The sequence below is a fragment of the Myotis yumanensis genome, unplaced genomic scaffold (assembly GCF_028538775.1).
Source record: "Myotis yumanensis isolate MYYU_CA2020_CCGP unplaced genomic scaffold, mMyoYum1.0.hap1 SCAF_2, whole genome shotgun sequence".
Lineage (NCBI taxonomy): Eukaryota > Metazoa > Chordata > Mammalia > Chiroptera > Vespertilionidae > Myotis > Myotis yumanensis.
This window is the reverse complement of record NW_027223753.1, coordinates 173,881,143-173,903,852: the sequence shown is the minus strand read 5'-3', so window position 1 is coordinate 173,903,852 and position 22,710 is coordinate 173,881,143. Positions and strand designations below refer to the sequence as shown.

General features: G+C 42.2%; 1 protein-coding gene across 2 annotated transcripts in view; it reads right to left on the bottom strand.

The window, feature by feature from the left end:
• Nucleotides 1-22,710, bottom strand: part of LIPH (lipase H) — a 43,435-nt gene that overhangs the window by 5,711 nt on the left and 15,014 nt on the right. The window contains exons 1-8 of one of the 2 annotated variants that reach the window (XM_070406646.1): nucleotides 19,534-20,917; nucleotides 18,237-18,604; nucleotides 16,518-16,626; nucleotides 12,009-12,110; nucleotides 9,382-9,471; nucleotides 6,720-6,887; nucleotides 5,024-5,119; nucleotides 2,907-3,018 (exon numbers count right to left, since the gene is read on the bottom strand). In XM_070406646.1, the coding sequence (XP_070262747.1) occupies nucleotides 2,907-3,018; nucleotides 5,024-5,119; nucleotides 6,720-6,887; nucleotides 9,382-9,471; nucleotides 12,009-12,110; nucleotides 16,518-16,626; nucleotides 18,237-18,524 (965 nt within the window). In that variant the 5' untranslated portion in view covers nucleotides 18,525-18,604; nucleotides 19,534-20,917. Of the gene's footprint in view, nucleotides 1-2,906; nucleotides 3,019-5,023; nucleotides 5,120-6,719; nucleotides 6,888-9,381; nucleotides 9,472-12,008; nucleotides 12,111-16,517; nucleotides 16,627-18,236; nucleotides 18,605-19,533; nucleotides 20,918-22,710 lie in introns of those variants that run through there. The other variant, XM_070406645.1, reaches the window with a different exon arrangement.

Genomic DNA, 22,710 nt, shown 5'->3' with positions numbered 1-22,710 from the left:
CCACTGGCTTCCCAAGCACTGCTGACCCCATGACCAAGGAAATGCTATGACTTTAGAGAGGTATGTACTGCCGACAATAGCCAGGCAGCATCCTCAACTCTTGACACATGTCTCCCACCCCCTGAAAATTACTGCAAGGTGAGTATTAGTATCTTCGTTTCACAGACAAGGAAACAGATGCTTTTAAAGGATGACTGTTATAGGATGTGAATTATATTTCAATTTCTTAAAAGGTTAAAAACAAGAAATACATGTAAAACATGGATATAGAAAGAGTCATCAGGCAGATAATAACCTTGAATGTGACTCCATTTGCACCCATAGTCTGGTAAGACTGGATAAACTCAAAGTACATACTGTAATATCATTTCCTTTACCTTAAATTGTAAAAATAATACTAAAATGTCAAAGTTTACCTCGCAAAAAAAGTAGCCATTATTTCCCACATAATAAAACAAGTATTTCCTTTTATTCCCATATATTCTCTGATTGGTGATGACTTTTTCACAAACATGACTAAAATGAGAATGATTAAACATGACTAATATGAAGATGTTAAGGTCTCTATTGTAATCAAGATTTAAAAACCCTCCAAATTTAGGAGTCCCTACTTGGAAGAAATTAACTATGTAAAATTAAAACTCCTACGACAGGTACTAGTAAATACGTAAGCAATTATTGACATGAATACTCATGTTTTGCTAAGTGAACGCTCTCCATTATATAACTGCATGGTCTCCCCTGCTATTTCCTAGAATCTCCAGATGAGGTCTCTGCCTCGCTGCCTCACTGAAGGTCACAGCTCAGAAACTACCTGAGGCTGATTCTTCAAGATGTGCTACACAGAGGGTGCCCTCCCTGAAAATGCTGCCCCACTGTGGGTATGAGAACACTGACACTATAGTGCGGTCATTGAAATAGATCAATGAAGATCCCCAAAAACCCGCTACTCACAAATCCCAACAATGGTGGGGTGGAGGGAGCAATACAGCTTAGTGGGAGGAATATAATATAATGATTAAAGCTATGGGCTTTGGGGTTGAACAGATCTGTCTCTGCTTTCACCTCATTCACCCTGATCAGCCAGCTGTGTGATACTGGCCAAATCACTTTCCTCATATATACACTAGAGACGGTAATAATACCTCACAGGGTTTTAGTGAGAATTGCATTAACTAATGTGTGTAATGCACTTACTTCAATAAACAAAGGCTATTATCATTATTATCCAAGGATGCATTTTAAAAAAAATAGTCACCTCACCCTAGCTAGTTTGGCTCAGTGGATAGAGCGTTGGCCTGCGGACCAAAGGGTCCCGGGTCCGATTCTGGCCAGGGGCACATGCTCAGGTTGCAGGCTTGATCCCCAGTGCGGGGCGTGCAGGAGGCAGCCAATCAATGATTCTCTCTCATCATTGATGTTTCTATCTCTGTTTCCCTCTTCCTTCCTCTCTTAAATCAACAAAGAAATATATATTAAAAAAAAAAAAAAAAAGTCACCTCGCCTGGCCGGTGTTGCTCAGTCGCTGAGCATGGACCTATAAACCAGGAAGTCATAGTTCAATTCCCAGTCATAGCACATGCCGGGTTGCAGACTCAATCCCCAGTAGGGGGCGTGCAAGAGGCAGACGATCAATGATTCTCAGCATTGATGTTTCTACATCTCTCTCCCTCTTCCTTCCTCTCTGAAATCAATAAAAATATATTTGAAAAGTCACCTCTAAACCGCCCATCCACACTGTCTCTATCTACACAGTGAATCCATAAGGCAATTGCCAGTTTCAGATGACATTCTTCTTGGTCCTCTATCGGTAAGGCCAAGAAACAACCCAAATACCTACTAGACAACAGGAACCAGGAAACATTTCCTGAGAAAATGATTAAAATAAGCCTCAAGTGTTTTTTCTTAAAGAGTTTTGGTTTCTTTGTTCTTTTTCTCAATTGTAAAAGTAATAGATGAAACAAGTATTAATTAACAATTTTAAACAATATATAAATATACATATATAATACATATATACAATATATAGAAAATTGAAAAAATAAAGAGGAACTGAAAGAAAGCACTCATATTTCTACAACTTAAGGGGCAATCTAATATTTTGCCATGCTTCTATTTCATTTTTTCTTAAGTTAAGCTAAAAATTTATACATAGATAATACATGTTGAATTTTATACTTCGCATAATTTGATATCCTGAAGTTTTTCACTTAGTATACTATATACATCTCATTTAATATGTTTTATAAATAATCCCAATGCATGAATGGTATTCTATTATATGGGAACATTTAAATCAACCATTTCCTCACTGTGCGGGTTTTAGGGTGTTTCCAATTTTCAATTGCAAGTTACATTTTCTGAGTTTCAAGAACATATACCTATGTTTACATATATATGTGTGTATATATATGTAAGTATGTTTATGTATAGTATGAGCTCATAAGAGAATAGAAACATATGTGTATGGGGGTGGATGCCTGTGGGGGTGGGATTGTTGGGATGGACCAAGAATTTGCACTTTTATTTTACATACTCCTTAACTGTTTAAGTCCTTTACAGCAAGCAAAGATGAGTTTTGTAATTAAATGCTTAAACAAAGGAATGAAGGAGAAGAGGGAGAAAAGGAATGGAGGGTGAAGGATGAAGTAGGAAAGGGAAAGAAGGGAGGGAAGGAGGAAGAGAGGAGACAGGGTAATAAATCCTTGCACCAATTCCATTTGTAAAGATCCTGGGAGATCAAGAGCCACAGGAAGCAACTACACAATATGTCCCCTTATCTTATATCTTTTGTAAAACAAAGGAAAGTACAGACATGTAAATAAGAAAATGGGTATATTTGGAATTCAATGTCTCTGAGCAAAAAAGGAAAATAGCAAACTGTAAATGATCCCAACCCAACTTACTGATCGATTTTGGATTCTGTGGTATTTCCAGCTTTGTCTTTCAATTTGATTGTAATGGACCCTCTTCTTATGTTCTTGTTCCAAGTTATAATATCCACAAAGTAATGATATACTGAAAAACCAGGAGAAAACATGGTAAGAGAGAGATACTCCCAACTGTTCTCCTAAAGGGCCAGTTTTTAAAAACCCAACCTCTCTAAGAACTGAGTCTCTTTTTAAATTCTTCTCTAGTTTCTCGGCCAACAACAGGGCAGAATTTTCTAAAATGCCTTTCTATTCCCTTTGGTAAAGATGGCTTGAGTGACAGCAGAACCCAATGGTATCCAGTCGCCATGTTTAGGCATTACCGTTGAAACAGTGTTCCCACCTATTGAATGAGGTGTCATGGCCTACTGCTGAGTGACAGGTTCATTTCAATCCCCACCCATTTTAGAATAAGCCAACCTGGTGGCCATGTAGAGACCCTCCACAGCTGTCAAGGTCTTCCCCAGCCTGGGCCACATCCACCAGCGTATCCAGCCTCCCTCTTCACTTCTTCGGTCATGCCACACCACCTGCACTGCCAAGCTCCCTCTTACTCCTGAGCCTTCCCCTCACTTGGACACTCCTTCGCCACCTTTGCCAATTCATCCATCAGGTTTCAGCTTAATGTCACTTCGTCCAGGAGGCCTTCATTGACCCTCAGATTAAGTCAGATCTACCTCTTGGAATTCTTATCATGCTCTGGGATTCTCCCAGTATTAGTCAGCACACTTTACTGTATTTTTAAAATGCAAGAAAAAATGATAATAAAAACATGGTAAATGAATGGGTACATTCTATATATTAGTAAATATTGCCTGAATAGTGTCTTACGAGGTTACAAAAAAAAGTGATAAAACTAAAATATACTACAACAATAAGTGGGAAGGAATAAAGGGAAGATTATTCCTCTTTATAATCTCAGCAATAACACCTTATAGACACCCATTAAATTCCTACTCAATAAATGAGCATTCCTGACGTGTTTTGAGAACTCTTCTTCCTCCTCACTCTTTTTGTTTTTTTTTTTAATATATTTCTTTATTGATTTCAGAGAGGAAGGAAGAGGTAGAGAGAGATAGAAACATCAATGATGAGAGAGAATCATTGATCTGCTGCCTCCTGCACAACCCCCACTGGGGATCGAGCCCGCAACCCGGGCATGTGCCCTTGACCAGAATCGAACCTGGGACCCTTCAGTCCACAGGCCAACGCTCTATCCACTGAGCCAAACTGGCTAGGGCTTCCTCCTCACTCTTTGCTCACCAAGGTCAAGGATGCTTTGGGAAGATGGGATCCCACGATGACATTCAAATTTGCTCTCTCTTGGTCAGACTTGTAGAGAAGGGGAAAGAGGCTCAGGGAGATGGCTGTCCCACAAAGGAGTAAGGTAAGCCCTGGAGTTGCCATTTTATGACCCATTATTGCTCAAGGGCCTGCTCCATTTGGACCTGGCAGACACGAAACCCTTGGCTGCCATACGTGGCTCTAAAGAAAGAGGGAAACCCAGTGATCTGCAGCCTCTTTTACAAGTGTTGCTCCCAAGAAAAGTGAAAAGGGAGACAAGATTACAAGACATACATCTGCCGGGGAAAATTCCTTGCTTCTCAGGCCATCTTATCTATTACCTCATTTAGCTCCCAGCTGGAACACCCAATCTCTCAACATCTTTGGAAGGTCCTCATAGTTGCCTTAGAGGTGGAGCTGATCCACCCAGAGATGTGGCTGACACCCGATTTTTCCTAGAGCCAATCTTATGTCTCTGGGGGATCAAGCAATTTTCTGGAAGATGTTAGCGATTACAATGGCCATCCAATGAAGCTAACAACTTTGTTGATATTTTAATCCTTATTACCCAGAAGATAGACATTCTTATCCCCATTCGACCTAGCAGGACATTGAGACTCAGAGAGGTCAAATATCTTGACTAAGGTTGCACAGCTATGATGTAGAGTCAAGATTCGACCTAGGTCTTCCCAGCTTCAAAGTCCACACTGCACCATGGCCTGCATTTACTAAGAAGTAGCTGGGAAGCTGAGACTCAGCCATTCCAAAAGTAAAGGGGTTGGGCAAAAGCAACAATCACATTCACTCACTGCAAAACGGTTTCTCCTCAGCTGTGTCAAAGTATGCTTTAGTCATAGGAGGGTCTTTCTCCGTTAAATAGTCTTTCCAATTATCAGCATAATAGCCTACAAAACAAGTTGGAAAAGTGTAACGTTAACATGTTTTACATAAACGTAAAAGCAGTTGGGGAGGCAGCAAAGAACAGCGAGTTTGGCTTCCATCACCACTGAGGTAATTTCCCTCACGCCCACCCTCATGGTGAGGACCCAAAAGACCACCAGGGCAGTGCCTGCCCAGCACCCACCACACTCTACTCACTACCCGATCCCTAAGAGCTGGGGCATGCAAAAGGGCCCTACCGTGGTTTTCCCTCGTTTCCACTGACGTTACATCACCCAGCCTGGTTCTCAGTAGCACAGGTGGAGAAGTGGAGCAGACTAAAAATAGTGCTGATATTTTTCAGTAATACATTCATTTTATAGCTTAAACAGATTCAGGGACCTAGAACTTCATCACTCTTGCAAAGCAATGTGCTTTCTTGAACTGTAATCGAGCCCCTAAGCTGCATAGAACCTGGGTTTGCCATGTGGCTATGTCATCAAGCAGATGAATGTCCTTCACACGTGTGACTTCAGGAAGGAGACTGAGTCCCCTCAGTACATCAATGTGGCCTCGCTCTCTCTCCTCTGTCCCCATTCCTATAGAATTGCCTCTGGCTTCTGACTTGAACTGGTGTGGGACCGCGGCATCAGTATTTTTAAAAAGCTGTCTAGGTGATTCCAATGCATAATCAGGGTTGAGAATCCCTTGTCTACAGAACGCCCTGACGTTAACTTGGGTTTTTCCTTTGGGAGCAATTAGAAAATTCTCCTAACTCTCTGGTTCCAAGGTCCTCACCACCTGAAATGTTTCTATTAACCCTTAGCAAATATCCCCGCAGCTTCCACAGTATCCATCACCCCATCCCGCCCCCGTACAGTGCACACGAGAGTCAGTACGATATGAAGGCACTTACAGGCACAACTTGTCGGAAGGAGTAATTCTGCAAGGCTCATGTGACCGAAGGGAGCAAAGAGGTTGTGTGCAAAGAGAGGGTATTCCTGTCCCCAAGGGAGCAGGCTACATAAGGGGATTGTGCCTGGGTAGGCTTAGAAACTTTTCTGGAATCTTCTTTTTCATGCTATAATAAAGTGTCCAGAGAGGTTGCACTGCCTCCTGGATGAAATCCTATACAGCAGCGGTTCTCAACCTGTGGGTCGCGACCCCTTTGGGGGTTGAACGACCCTTTCACAGGGGTCGCTTAACCATCGGAAAACACATATATAATTACATATTGTTTTTGTGATTAATCACTGTGCTTTAATTATGTTCAATTTGTAACAATGAAAATACATCCTGCATATCAGATATTTACATTACGATTCATAACAGTAGCAAAATTACAGTTATGAAGTAGCAACGAAAATAATTTTATGGTTGGGGGTCACCACAACATGAGGAACTGTATTAGAGGGTCGCGGCATTGCTATACAGGTTGTTTTTCTAACATTGATTAGAAGACCCCAGAGTACTTCACAGAACAAATAGGCTAGAAAAAGCTGACCATATAAATTTTCCAAAAGCACACAATTTCCAGGCTTATTTTTAGATAGTAAAATGGTGCTGGGATTTCTACCAAAAATTTGCTCTTTGTTAATCAGAAGAAAAACTGCTTGTTGGACTTACCCAGAAGTGGACAGGACTCCGTTTGTGGTGTGCCACAGCTGACACACTTGCCGTTCCTATAATCCCGGTAGGAGTCGCAGGGATACGCGGTGACAGTGCAGTTCTCTCTCAGGGAAGAGAGGTACAGGTACACGGACTTCTGGTGGTCACATTTAAAGTACTGCATTCCTAGGTTGTGAAAGGAATGATTAAAGAGTAGAGCAGTTGTAGCATTTAATAATGTTATATGACAGACGGCATGTACACACACACACACACGCAAACACAATTTGTCATGTATCCTATATACCAGGCCCTGTACTAACAGCTTCAGTATATTCTATTCCATTCAATCCTTATAAAAACCCATAGATCAGAATTCATGCTAACAAGTGACAGGAGAAAAGATTGACAAGCATGATAGTCCCCGTTTTATCTCGCAGGACTTTGAGACTCAGAGAGGTTAAATGACTTGACCAAGGTCACACAGTTATTATGTGGTAGAATCAAAACTCGACCTATGTCCTTCCTTTGTCAGTGAAATGGAGAAGAAAAATTCAGTGGTAGTCAGAGATTCCCCAGAGGTTTTTAGCAGAAGACAAGTACGCAAGTACATTTAAACTATTCAAGATATCAAAAAAAGAAGCCATGGGGGGAGAGGGAGGGAAATGGTAGAGGAAGATCCCCAAGATGGGAAAGAAGAAGAGATAGCTTTGGGAAAGGATGATGGATGACGCCACCCTGGGTCCAGATGAAGTCACTCAGAAAAGGTCCCAAAGATGGGTAATCAATGGAGGTAAGAGGTAAGGTTCTGAATGGGAATCAAATCCCATGAAAAGAGGAGCTATGTCTGTGAGCTAGTGGTTTGTAGAGGCACTGAATGCTGGAGTCAGATCAACATTTACCCTCTTATGCCCGCTTAGGAAGCCAATATTTATTTATTATTCCTAGATCTCCCACTTGCAAAAACAGTGAAGCTAATAACAATACAGAGGATGTCCTTTATAAGCGGAGCATGTTATCTTTATCTGCTCATGGATGTAGTTACACTATATCACACAGGACAGGACTGCTTACCATTTATGGTACCATATTGTTGGCCCTATTATGCTATTTCATCAGGATCATTTTCAAAAACTACATCATTCCCATGGGGCCATAGATAGCTACCATTTTGTAACAAGATCATCTTTTTCTAGAATTATTTCCAGGATGTTTAACTTTCTATAGCAATGGTGAAATAAACATTTAGAACACTGAGGGATAGGTTTTTCATTTGGTCCATTTTTGTTTTGTGAGGTTTTTCCTGTTATAAAAGTAATATATGCTCATTTAGAAAATAGTAAATAATGATGTGAAAATCTCATAGAAGTCTAATGTCTAGAGATCACCCTAATTATTGTTTGGAGCATTTAAATTTAGTCTTCTTTTCTATACTTACACCTGTGCAAATACACATCCTACATAATAAAAGCCTAATATGCAAATCAACCGAATGGCAGAACGACCAGCAGAATGACGGGTCGCTATGACACACACTGACCACAGGGGGGCAGACACTCAACACAGGAGCTGCCCCCAGCCCGTAGGCCCCAGGCCAGCCAAGGCGGGTACCAGTGGGGACCCCCCGTGACCACCCCACCAGTCACCCCACAGATCAGCCCTGATCTCTGACCAGGCCTAGGGACCCTACCTGTGCAAAAATTTCAAGCACAGGGACGCTAGTCCTATATAATAAAAGCCTAATATGCTAAGTGTCTGGTCATCCATTCAACCAATCAAAGCATAATATGCTAATGATATGCTAAGGCCTCTCAACTGCTTGCTATGATGTGCACTGACCACCAGGGGGCAAACAGTCGACCACTCAACCAGTTGCTATGATGTGTACTGACCACGAGGGGACAAATGCTCTGACTGGTAGGTTAGCTTGCTGCTGGGTCCGGCCAATCAGGACTGAGCAAGAGGGGCTGAACACACCCTGGAGCCCCCTGTGGTCCCTCCCCAGCTGGCCAACCTCCCTATTGTGCACCAGTGGGGTCTCTAGGCCTGGCCTGCACCTTCTCACAATCTGGGACTCCTTGGGGAATGTCACAGAGCCGATTTCAGTCCGATCCTGCAGGCCAGGCTGAGGCACCCCACTGGTGCATGAATTCATGCACCGGGCCTCTAGCTTAAAAATAAGTTGGGATCATGCTTATTTTTAGAGTTTGTATCTTTTTCATTTAACATCATACTGTAAGCATTTTCATTAACCTCTAAAATATGACTTTTAACAATTATATTCCTTTGTGTGTATGTACCATATTCATTGAATAATTTTCCTATGTTGGATATTTAATTTAATTTCTAAAAATTTAACCATTATAAATAACACTGTGTTGAATACCTTTGCACTTTAATTTTTGTCTACATTTCCTATTATTTCTCTAAAAGAGATTTCTAGGTCAAAGACACACCTTTTCAAGAGGGACAGATAATTCATAATAGCTTTTAATCATTTGGTTATGGTTATTAACCAAATGTATATTTGAGTAATAATTATAATTTATAACTTATATTTATACCACCTCTACTTTCTGAGGAATATTTTTTATTAACTACCCCCACATAGGATATCAGATTTTTTAAATATGCTTTTTAAAAACCACTATTTTACAGAATATAAAGTATCTGAACTTACCTCCAAGTATTGTTTTAGGGCAACCAGGTTGATCCAATCCTCCATTTGGATAGAAGTCTATGTTTCCTAATGGTTCCTTGTAGCCCAGTGCTAAAAGAGAATATACTGTGCTTTACATTGCTTTGAACTTTGCACATCTCATAGCTCATTTGCCTGCAGGATATGGGCAAGGGCTGTATTATTGTTGTTGTTGTTGTTATTGCTATTACTATTATTATACCTACTTAAATATTTTGCCCAAAGTTACCTAGCTAGTTAAAGAGCATCATTGCTGTACACACACACACACACACACACACACACACTCTAATAGGAGACTATGAAGATAGTGATGGAATTTATTTCTGATATTTGTAAAGACATAAGACAGCTTGGTCACTCATTCACTGCAAGGCTGATAAAAGAACCCCATGAAATGAAGAGCTATGTCTGTAAGCTAGTGGTTTAGAGAGGTACTGAATGCTGGAGTCAGGTCAACATCTCTCTCTCTTTTTCTTTTTTTTGTTTGTTAATCCTCACCCTTACCCTAGGATATTCTTTCCATTCATTCTTAGAGAGAGTGGAAGGGAGGGAGGGAGAAAAACATTGATGTGAGAGAGACATGTGGATTGATTGCTTCCCACACACACCCCAACTGGGGCCAGGGATTGAACCTGCAACCCAGGAACTCACCCTTGATGGGGAATCAAACCCTTGACCCTTTGGTGTGCAGGTCAATGTTGCAACCACTAAGCAACACCAGCCAGAGCAATACTTTTCTTCTTTACATTTGTCTGGAACCCTCTATTTCCTGAACCTCTACTTACACTTGTGTAAATTTTTAATGAATAAGAAACAGGGAAAAATGAACTTTTACTTAGTAGAAAAAAAATCTTTAAAAATTTGGAATCTAGGATAACAGAGATTGGAAACTCTTCCAGAACACAGGGACCTAAAAAATTATCTATATATATAAAAGCCTAAGTGACCATTATGAGTGGTCAACCGAACAACTGGTCAACTGGTCACTATGATGCACACTAACCACCAGGGGGCAGATGCTCAATGCAGGAGCTGACCCTTGGTGGTCAGTACACTCCCAGAGCCACCCTCCTGTGGCCCAGACAACCTCCCATTGTCCCTCCCCGCAGCTGGCAGGCCCCAATCGCCAGCCAGGCTGAGGGACCCCATCTGTACACGAATTTGTGCACCAGGCCTCTAGTAGATTTAATAACTGCTTATTCTCTTTAACCTTGAGACCCCAAATAATCAGTAAAATGTTTGATTAAAAAGATTATTTATATTTGTATATAAATAATGTTTACATCATTGCAATAATAATAGTTATTATCTATTGAGAACCTGTATGTGTTTGTAGGCATGATATGAGGTGTTTTACACACCTTCTAATTTCACAGTGTCTGCAAAGTAGCTATTGATAAGTTCAGATGAAGTAACTTACAGATGAAGAGAATGAGGCTCAGAGGACTTCAGGGACAAACACAACCCACTAGAAAGAACAAAATCTGGGATTTGAGTCCATCTCTGCCGACCACAAAGTTTATATGCTTTCCTTCAAAATTCACTTTCTCTACAAAAATAAAAGATGAATTGCTCTATCCCATCAAGCATTAAGATGGCAGTGAGGTACTGCACTTAAGGTAATACTCTGCAACTACACAGCAAGAATACAGCTGTTGCACAGAAATACTTTTTCTAAGGCAAACAATTGCTGAATACCACACCAAGAAAGGTGGTCAAGGTTATTTTTTAAGGTGGTTGTATCACAAAAAGGGTGTACAATTAAATGATTACTATGCTCTGTCCTCTCAGCCCTCCCCAAGTTCCTACTCTACCTCTTCTCTCAGACATCTGGATATAAAGACCCATCCTTAACATCACCCAAACTCCATGATGCACAACCAATCCCAGACAGGAAATCAGCACCATAAAAGCTAGAAATGGCCAGGAAGATCCATAGAGAGCTGGTAGTTCAGAATAAATCACTCTGTGTAGAGCTATAAAACACAGGACTGTGTATTTCAGCTTAGGGGAATAATGAGAAAGAACCAACAAAAAAACGGGAAATCATGCATGGAGATCCAGTTGTACATATGGAAACATTTGTCCACGTCCTGTGCAAAGCAACCAGTCCTTGATTGGTCAAGATGATCACTTTAAAAATAAGAAGAAGCCCAGCCGTGGTGGCTCAGTGGTTGAGCATCAACCTATGAACCAGGAGGTCACAGTTTGATTCCTAATCAGGGCACATGCCCGGGTTGTAGGCTCGATCCCCAGTGTGGGGCGTGCAGGAGGCAGCCGATCAATGATTCTTTCTCATCATTGATGTTTCTATCGCTCTCTCTTTCCCTTCCTCTCTGAAATCAATAAAAAATATTTTTTAAAAATAAAAATAATAGGAAGAGATGATGGGAAAAGCACCTCTACTCCAGCAAGCCATCCTGGGTGCCTGCATCAAGATCCACAGACATCTTCCCTCCAAGATGTCTGTGGATTTGGAACTCTGCCCCACAGGAAAAGGGAATCTGGAGGAACTTGATCTGCCCCTGCATGACAATCCCCCCAGGAGAAGACTCCACGGGAGTCTGGGTGAGGGGGTCCCTGATTCACAAGCAGGGGAATGTTACCATCAATGTCGGAATGGATGACGTCAACGAACTGTGCATCGCTGGGATCTAATCTGTCCTCGGGCGGTTTCCCGTTGAATAAAGGGCCGGCAGGGTCGAGGCCTGGAAGGAAAACAGAGCTGTTCTGGCAGCCCCACGCGATGAGTCACCTGCAGCTTTTGATCCCTCTCCTTGAAGAAGGCCCGCAGGCTGCAGGGCACCCCGGAGTGGGCAAGCGCCCACATTCCCATCCTGCTCCGTCAGGCTGCTTTCCACAACCCTCTAGCCTTTTCCCACAGTAGAGGTGGCTACCCTGGCAGTGCTCCGAGGACGGCATCCAGATTCCACCGGGAGGAATAGCTTGTGCACAGCTCAGCAGCAGAGAGTACACAGACATACAGGGGACAGGGGAACCTAAACTGGTTCCTCAGGAAAAAGCACCCAAGGGTGCATATAAAAAGCAAACACTATACTTATCTTTATCCCGTTTCAAATGATCCAGAAACTTCACTAAACCTTTTCTTCTTTACAGTTTCCATTTGTATTCATATATACCAGCTCATAAGCTCCACATCACAAGCTTGTGAGGGAGGCAGGGTAGCTATTATCTTTCTCATTTTACATATGAATGAACTGAGGTTCAGGGAGATCAAGTGTCTTAACCAGAGCTGCAGACTCACAATGCAATCACCTCTGTGGAGCTCTGGGTTTTATTGCGCTGAGTCTGGCAAGCTCGGTAGGAAAGAGTGAAACTCTCCTGTCAGCGAAGGTATCGGACCGGGTATCGAGGAGGGAAACAACGTGGGTGTCAATTCCTATAGAACTGACCCATCCCATAAATGCCTGAACTGATTTCTTGCTCTTGGTCAATGTTAGCTGGGCGTTCCTCACCATCATTATGAAACAGCTGTAAAAACAAGACAGCAGCTCCCATGATGCTGTAACCACAAAATAAAAACTTTAAACTAAAAAACAAACAAAAACAAACACCAGAGGTTCCAACAGGCCCCGCTTACTAGAAGCCTGGAGTGAGGAAAGTTTCATGGGACTTATGGAGGATTTTATCTATGAATGTCGTTTTAAATGATATCTCCCCATTCCCTGGTGTTCCATATAAAATCGAAGAGATAGCATATTTGCCTCCACTTTCCTGGGTCTCCCGTGGTCGGCAAACTGCAGCTCGCGAGCCACATGTGGCTCTTTGGCCCCTTGAGTGTGGCTCTTCCTAAGCCTTAGGAGTGCCCTAATTAAGTTAATAACAGTGTACCTACCTATATAGTTTAAGTTTAAAAAATTTGGCTCTCAAAAGAAATTTCAATCGTTGTATTGTTGATATTTAGCTCTGTTGACTAATGAGTTTGCCGACCACTGGTCTAGCTTCAATTTCTCCATTTCTACCCTCTCAACACTCTTGCTTCCTTGAGGCTTATCTTTATCTGCTTTGTTTCCTTAGCTCCTTCTCCACCCTCACCCCCAGCTTTGCTTATTTTTCTATCGGCTCCCAATGAAACTGAAGAGAGAGGAGATGGATGAATATCCAGGCACCCAAGTCCACAGATATTCTCAACAAAAAAAGAGAAACGCATAGCCTTGCACAGAGTTTGCTGGGGAAGCCTGGTCTGCACAGAAGACAGCGCCACTTGAGGTGTAAGAAGATGAACAGTGAGCCAGTGAGAGCCCAGTACAGCAGCCTCCAGATCCATGGCCAGTAAATCTGCTCACTGTATAAAGTTCAAACCGGGGCAATTTTAAGAGTCATGAAGGCACTGTTAATAATTATATCAGGACTCAAGGCACAAATGGGGACTGTCACAATAAACTTGGACATAATGCTCTCCTTAGTGATAAGCCACAGCAAATGATGAGTTTACAATGTCAGCCACAAATCACAGGTAAGCTGTACTTGGTGTGGGCAGAGACCACTGGAGTCAGGTAGATGTAACCTGGAGCCCCAAACTAATGCCAACCAGCTGTGTGACCTCAGGCAGGTTACTTTACCTCTCTGGACCTGTTTCCTTATCTGCAAAATGGAGGCAGAATTAATAGCTACTTCAGAAGACTTATAAAAGGGCTCCTAGATCTGAATTCAGAACATGCTGAGATTATTGTAGAACAGAAACAAAATGAACTGTATTGGACAGCCCAGTAAACTCTTGGACCCCAACCGCAGAGATTCCGATTCAGTAAGCTGGCATTGTATCAGCACTCCAAGGTGATTTTTACACACAGTTAAGATTGAGAATTAGCCCTGGACAGTGTTGCTCAGTTGGTTGGAGCATCATCCCATAAACTAAGAGGTTGTGGGTTCAATTCTAGTTGGGGCATATACCTAGGTTTCGAGTTCATTGCCAGTGGGGGCGCTTACAGGAGGCAGCTAGTCAATGTTTCTCTCCTTTCTCTCTTTCTCTTTCCCATCCTCTCTCTCTAAAATAAATAAACATATCCTTGCCCAGCCGGCATGGCTCAGTGGTTGAACATGGACCTATGAACCAGGAGGTCATGGTTCAATGCCCGGTCAGGGCACATGCCCGGGTTGTGGGCTCGATCCCCAGTAGGGGACTTGCAGGAGGCAGCCAATCAATGAGTCTCTCTCATCATTGATGTTTCTATCTGTCTCTCCCTCTCCCTTCCTCTCTGAAATCAATAAAAATGTATATTAAGATAAATAAGTAAATAAATAAATAAACATATCCTCTGGTGAGTATTAAAAAAAATTTTTTTCATTGAAAATTTAATGTATTATCAAGTGATGTGGGTACTTGAAATATTTTAAAATCTATTCATGCTCTGCTATCGTGTGTTGAAGAAATTAATGAGAAGTAAATGCAGGAGCTGTGCCTGGACAGGAAAAGCAAAAGGAAGGGCAGAAGAAAGAAAGGGACAGGGAAGAGATTTAGCAGCCATTCCGGCCTAGATTATTAACAAGCAGAACCATCCAATACTTGGCAGGTGGGAGTGCACTGTGTCCTTGAGTAGCAGGCCAGATTCTTACTCCATAATCCAGGGACCCCCATTCAGGCAGGATAGTGGGAGATGAGTGGAAAAGGGAAATAAATGCGTAACCCCTGAAACTGCTCTCAGGGACAGCTGAGATTGACACTGGGGCTCAGAGAGGATGAGAAATCAGGAGAATTTGGGGGAGTCAGTGGAGAAAGAAAACTGAGCTGCCAATGGCTGAGTCCAGGTCACAGAGCAGAGCCATGTGGACCGAGAGTGGAAGGAAGGCGGGCTGGGGAAATTTCCATGGTCAGAGGCCAGGTCACATTGCATTCACATTCAAAGTAGTTGTGGAACAGGTTTGCTGGGAGGCTGAAGGGCGAAACTGGGGGTTAAGTAGAATAAGCCAGTGGTGGTCTGGGACTAGTACTGGGGAGTAAATTTTGCTCATTTCTCCTGGAACTTTGTGTCTGTGATGTCAGGTTGGTAGCTTGAATTCAGATGGGCGTATGTATACCATGGAAATCAGTAAAGGAGTACAAGCAAATTCAAGTCATCTGTTCTTTGTACCCATAGGGGAAAAGGAAATATTTTTTTAGGTAAGAACATGTTGTTTTCTAAAACATAGTAATAGTTGTAAAAAGTAAAAAGAGCTTTGCTTCCCTAAGAAAGCAGGTAAATAAGAAAAATAACAACCTGGTTCAGGGTAAAAGTAAAGTAAAAAGAATGTGACCTCAAGTACCAGCAAATGGTGAGAGAGAGAGAGAGAGAGAGAGAGAGAGAGAGAGAGAGAAAGAGAGAGAGAGAGAATGAGAATGAATGAGAATTACCTGCCCAGGGCTACCTGTCAAGTTAAGTAGCACATTCAGACTTGTGACCCTAAAAGTTTACCTCCTAAACTTTTAGGGCCTAAGTTGCATCTTATACCTCTCTCCTCCCTCCTTATTTACCTTCCAGACTCCCTATAATTAAAATAGCTATCTCCATGTGAGCATGAATTCTGGGGAAGGTATAAATGGGAGAGTCTTAAGTTTCTGAAAGGGAACACCTCCTTCAGCCCTCCATTTGTAGCCCAGGAGAGTTACTAGCATATTAGACAGGAGAACCCAACACAGGTTCGTTTGGGATTTGACCTGTTGTGTTGCTGAGTTTTAGCTTGAAAGCTAATATTCAGAGAGTAAACCTGAGCCATCAAAATTCCAATCTCATTTTCCTATTGTGAAACTCCTGCTGTGCCTGGGGACAGAAATTTATTAGGTATGTAGTTCAAGCTATTCTGGATTAAATGAAAGGAAGAAGGATATCTGCTTGAGGCACAGAGATCAAGAGACATAGCTGTTTTTCTAGCCATAACAGAAATAAAGTCACCACCAATCTTTTCTACGGCATATGTAATTTGCAAAGTGCTTTGCATATATCTTATTAAATAATAACCTGATGTCAACATTGGTCTTCCTTTTGCACAAGAGGATGTTAAATAATTGGAAGAAGATCTGGCTTTCAAGCCAAGGACTTGGATTGCCTACATCATGCTCCCCTAGTGAACACCCTGCCCAGGCTCACCACCCCATGTCCATTCACAGGAAGCCTTACCTGTAATTCTCCCCAGCTTCCCATTGTACTCCTCTCCAACAAACCCAGATATGTGGGCTCCTAGACTTACTCCAATCATGTAAATGTCGTCAAGAGATGCTCCTTTTGTCTGGAATTTCAAGAGATCCATCATTATAAATTGTGGGGGCCAAGGAGTTGACAACATTTGGAGAAATGTCCTATCTGTTGATTTTGGAGAAACACATCTAAACACCTTATATCCATTATCTCACTTAAGTGTCACTACACCCTTGCAAAGTAAATACTATTCATTTGATTACACAGATGAGAAAACTGAGGCCTGGAGTAAAAGTGATCTGCCCACGGCCAGGCAGTGGGGAGGGGTCAGAGTAGCATTCAAACCAGACCGTCCAACTCCAATCCTGTGCCTAACCCTTTCGGCCATGGTGTCTCCATTCATGTTTCTTCTAGAAACCAAGCCAAAACATCTGTAAAACCTTCTCAGTCGGGGAGAAGGGCAACAATACATTTTGATGAACTTTTATTTATCTTCATGTTTGCTCAGTTAAATGAATTTACCATGGAGAGGGAAGGAAAGTAGGGTAGGGGTGGATCACATTGACCATAGTCTGTGGGGACAGCCTGTCATGAGTCGTTTGAATATTTACCTTTCCAGGGCTGTGGCTTAGGTGGGGAACTCTTATAAAACGTATGCCACTGTTAGACACAGTGACTCACTCTTAAAGAGTCCTGATACAAGTCACTTTTTTTTTTTTTTTTCATAAAAGGGGCAATTCATGAGTTATTTAATCGCCCTAGCCAGTTTGGCTCAGCGGACTGTTGAGTCACAGGTTCGATTCCGGTTGAGGGCACATGCTCAGGTTGTAGGCTTGATCCCCTGTGGGGGTGTGTGCAGGAGGCAGCCAGTCAATGATTCTCTCTCATCATTGATGTTTCTATCTCTCTCCCTCTCCCTTCCTCTCTGAAATCAATAAAAAATATTTTTTTAAAAAGAGTTATTTAGTAAGTCTTCTAAAGACATAAATCATACATACACAGAAATCTCTCATCAGACCATGTGTATCAGTTTTGGTTTTGGACAGTCTAGTCACTAAACTTTTGACATTTCTAGGAAGAGGAACAGCTATAGAAGTTAAGGAAGATCTAATCATTGAAGCCAAGACACTCCTAGACCAGTGATGGCGAACCTATGACATGCGTGTCAGAGGTGACACGTGAACTCATTTTTTTGGTTGATTTTTCTTTGTTCAATGGCATTTAAATATATAAAATAAATATCAAAAACATAAGTCGTTTTACTATGGTTGCAAATATCAAAAAATTTTTATATGTGACACGGCACCAGAGTTAAGTTAGGGTTTTTCAAAATGCTGACACGCCGAGCTCAAAAGGTTCGCCATCACTGTCCTAGACAGAACCTGTCCTCCCCACAGGACACCTTTACGTGAGTTAGAAAAATATGCCTCTTCCTAAGGATACTTTGCTGTCATTCGCTGGAAAATTATTTTAACAAACATATGAATCTATAATGGCAATGATGCTCCCTTAGGTGGGCGCCTTGTGCAGTGAACAACCTGCACAGCCATCCTTATGGGCTTTCCCTCTCCCTCCCCTGGGGCTTATGTGGATCTGCAAAATAGTTCTCCTGTTCACTGCCGATGCTCCTTGGCTTTCACTCTTCAGATAATGAGCCAGTTTCAATTTAGCCCCGAATCATCTAAGAGAATGCTCCCTTACCAACAGGTGATCGATAAATTTCTTCAAGACTGTTGCTACTTTTCTGGTCTTATCAGCAGCCTTGTTATATAATACCGTTGTAGCTCCTCGATTCCAATCAACAACAATCACGTTCATGTCCTCTACGAAGAGCAAACCCTCTACTAAGTCCCCTATCCAAACGGGAGGGGAGCCTGTTGGCCTGAACCCATGGATAATGAAGGTGGTTCTCTTGGTCACGTTCAAGTTCCCCAAAGCTGTGGCGTTGATGACTTGTGCGCAGGTCGGGTCTCTTCTCGTGTAGAGCATCAACTTTACCCGGAGTCCCGTACCAACCACTGCACTGTGGAAGCTCAGTCGGGTGAATGAAGGACATGTTTCATCTGTGTCTGAAAATAAAAATTAGATGGCATCGTGATGGTTCTTTACTTAGTGGGGCATCAAGTCCTACACTTGTTGGAGTTCTATGTGCCTTACAGCACCTAGCTATCAAGAGGCTAGATCTAGTTGCATGATGTTGCAAACTCATACCTGATTGAAAATTCATACATAGTGACTTTTTCACCAGGAAAACCATCTTTCCAAATTCTACCTTCTTCAAGGTCTAATCCCAAAGTCACCTTAATGAAGCCTTCTCAAGCTCTCCCAGCTATAACTACTGTCCCTCACCCTAGAGCTCCCCAAACCCCTTTAGGGACCTCATTGACAGCACAAGGAAAATACTTTCAGGGGTGTATTATGGGTATTTATGTACATGTGTGTCTATCCTGCTAGTCCGCAATCTCCTTGGAATGGTGTCTTATAATCTTGTGTATCCCTCACTGATCCCAGCACACAGTAGAGGAGTCCATAACTGAAGCTGCATGGTCCAAGCTACTCTTTCCTTGTCTGGAGCACCTGCCTAAGACGACAGCAGAGAAGGTGATGTGGCTTGCCACGAGCCCAGTGACATCTAAAACTGTATACCACAGTGGTGTTGTTAGACCCTCTCCTTTGCTCCTGAAAGCACCACCTTCAAGCATTCATCTTGCTGAGTAGGCTGTAAGGATGGCCTTAGAGGAAAAGTTAGGGATGGGGAGGGGAACAGTATAGATGGACCTGGAGCATTTGTCATGGCAGAAAGTAAGGGAATGTTTAAAAACAAGTCACAAAGATACAGGCGCCAACTTGAAGGGGCTTCCACTCACCAGATCTGGGATAATTTGAGCACAGAACAATTAAGGACATTAATGAAATATAGGCCTTTGGAAAAAATAGGAATCCGTGATTCCATGCAAATAAACAAACAAATAAATGGAGGCGAAAAGAGGACTCTTACTTCCAGTATAAGGCTGAATGCCGACTGGTAAATGTGGAGTGAATGCTGGAGCTGCTCCCAATCATTTTGCAATCATCAAAACGAGGGCTGGTTAGGCAAGAATCATCAATGGGTGCTGAGCTGAGTGGCGGTGGGTTCTGAGGAGGAGCATGTGTGTGTGGTCTTAAAATGTCTCCCACAGATTGCTCAGGAGTGATTAGGGACAAAGTAGTAATATATGGTGGAAAAACGGAACAACACCTTGACTAGATTGTCCAAATGGACATTACCAGTGAGGGGTAGATGGACAGTATGTGCCTCTAGCTATAATGCACTGAGAAGGACACAACATCACCTATGCAGTATTTTGGTGGGGAATGCATAACCCGAAACTAACCATGAGGAAAAATCAGACAAACACAAAATGAGGAATATTCTATTTCTTTAAAAAGGTCAATGTCATAAATCTCAAAGGCTGGAGAAATGTTCTAAATTGAAGGAACCTAAGGAGAAAGGAGAAATAAATGCAATATCTGGTCTTGTTTGCATCCTATAATAGAAGGAAAAATACTATAAAAGAAGTTATTGGGCATTGACTAAATTGGGATATGAACACTAAGTTAGATAAAAGTTTGGTATCAATGTTAAATAAATTGAGATTGAATAGGGAGTTAGAAATAAACTAAAGACTAAGTTGCAAGGTAAGAGGGGTTGTGGGAAGGAAGGTGGGCTTTGGGGTCCTTGGGTATTGAGACAGAGTGTTAGTTTTGCAACATTATATAAGGTCTTGGCCAAGAACCATGATCAAATAATAGTTAAAAGCAAACCTCTGCTCAACATTGGTATACAGACACAATAATACAATTGGGAAGACTGTTGTACTTTTAGCTATAAGAATTAGTTAAAATCTTGTTTGACCCACTTTCCCACATGCTGCTTGGCTGAGAGAGAACAGCGAGTAGGAGGTGAAGGGGAGCAACAAACAATCCCCAGCTGCAAGTTGGAGATGGTCTGTTAGGATATTCAGGTGAGTCCTAGCCAGTTTGGCTCAGTGGGTAGAGCGTCGGCCCGCAGACTGAAAGGTCCCAGATTTGATTCCGGTCAAGGGCAAGTATTTCAGTTGCAGGCTCCTCCCCGGCCTGGACCCTGGTCTGGGCATGTGCAGGAGGCAACCAATCTATGTATTTCTCTCTGTCTTTCCCTCTCTCTTCCACTCTCTCTAAAAATCAAGTGAGGATTTTAAAAAAAGAAAAGAAAAGAAATAATATTGCCCTAGCTGGTTTGGCTCAGTGAATAGAGTGTTGGCCTGCAGACTGAAGGGCCCTGGGTTCATTTCCGGTCAAGGGTACATGCCCGGGTTGTTGGCTCAATCCCCAGAAGGGGGCATGCAGGAGGCAGCTGATCAATATTCTCTTTCATCATTGATGTTTCTATCTCTCTCTTCCTCTCCCTTCCTCTCTGAAGTCAATAAAAATATATTTTAAAAAAAAAGAATATTCAGGAGAGGGAGGGCCACACCTTGTGATGGCCATTCTTGGAGGGATGGAGCAGAAGGGGAAGACTGCTGACCTGCAATTGGCCAACAGAAGACAAGAGGGACTTGGGAAACATCTGTTCTGACTTCCTCCAATAGGAATTTAGAAACCATTTGCCCTGGGCCCCTAGCCTCAGGGAATCTACACTTGCACACCCAGAAACTGCTGCTCCTGGAGTCTGAGCCTCAGAGTAATCTTCTTCCTGGGTCTATAACCTGAGTCCATTCATGTAGGCTTTTATTTGAAACTTCTTGCACAGGCTCTGGTACTCAGGAGTGACGTTCCAAAATAGAATGAGTGAAAGCTCAAATAGAAGGCTAAAAATTAAGAAGGCTTTGAAATACCTCACCCTGGAAAATAGTGAGCCCCAAACTCACACATTCCTCCTTTTACTCTTCACTGACAAGTAGCATGTGCAGTGAGGCGTGTTGACTATATACTATCTTTGTTTTTCCTCTCCCCGCCCCCCAGCTTTATTGATAAATAACATTGTGTAAGTTTAAGGTGTATAATGTGATGATTTGACATATGTATATATTGAGATATGATTATCACAATCAGGTTATTTGTTAACACATCCTTCACTTCACATAGTTACCTTTGTCTGTGTGTGTGGCGATAAGCTTTAAGATCTCTCTTAGCAAATTTCAAGTATACAATACAGTAATGTTAACTATAGACACTACTCTGTGCATTAGATGTCAGAACTTAGTCATCTATGTAAACAAGTTCTCCACCTGTTGGCCCCTTTCATTCATCTCTTCCTATGGATTGCATGCTCCTGGAACACGTGGACTGAAACTGGTCTGGTGCTTGTAGAGCAAGTCCCAGAGTAAATAATTGTTTAGTCACTTTATTGAACAGGTGTCACAGGGTAAGTAGGGCTGGGCCTCTCGGTTTTGTTCCTGGCTATGCGACTGACTCACCAAGTAGCCTGGGGAAATCATGTCGTCTTTCACTTGTCATCTACCTGCCCAGGAGAGGAATGCCGTGGAGATAGTTATGAATGAGTTCACACCGGGGAGCGTGGTGGTGGGGGAGACAGAGATCCCTTCCCAAGGAGGGAACTGTTTGTTATGTATGTTTGTTTTGACCCAAATGAGTAATGTTAAGCCAGGGTGTCAAAAGTCACTTATCTGAGTCCTTGGAAGGCTCAGGGAAGATTCGTGACGTTTGTGCCAGAGTTGTTTTTCAGTAGCAACTGCCACCTTTCGTGGCTATGGAATGGCTCAACCAACCTCCTTGACCTGCTGAGTCTCTAGTAGAAGTCCTTAAAAATGGAAAGTTAGTGAAAGGCAAAAAGAGCAGTACAAATGGATTTTTATTTTTCATTTCATAGAACCACTCTGACTTCATATACTTTTAAATGTCATAGTTATTTTTATATTGGCATTGTGATCTAGAAAAGTCCTTTGCAAGTACTGAGTGAAAAACAGATTTCCTAGTTCCTCTCTTCAGTACTAAATACTACAACAGCTTTACATACATTATCTCCCATCTTCAGAGGAAATGTACAGTTCATTCAACAAGAGTCTGCTCTAGCCCAGCTTCTGTGTCAGGTGGCATTTCCAAGGGAGAGTCAGGCATTAATGAAATTAATGTTTCAGGAATTATATCCTTTTTCATTTTGTGATTTGTTTGCCTTGCATGTATGACAGTGAAG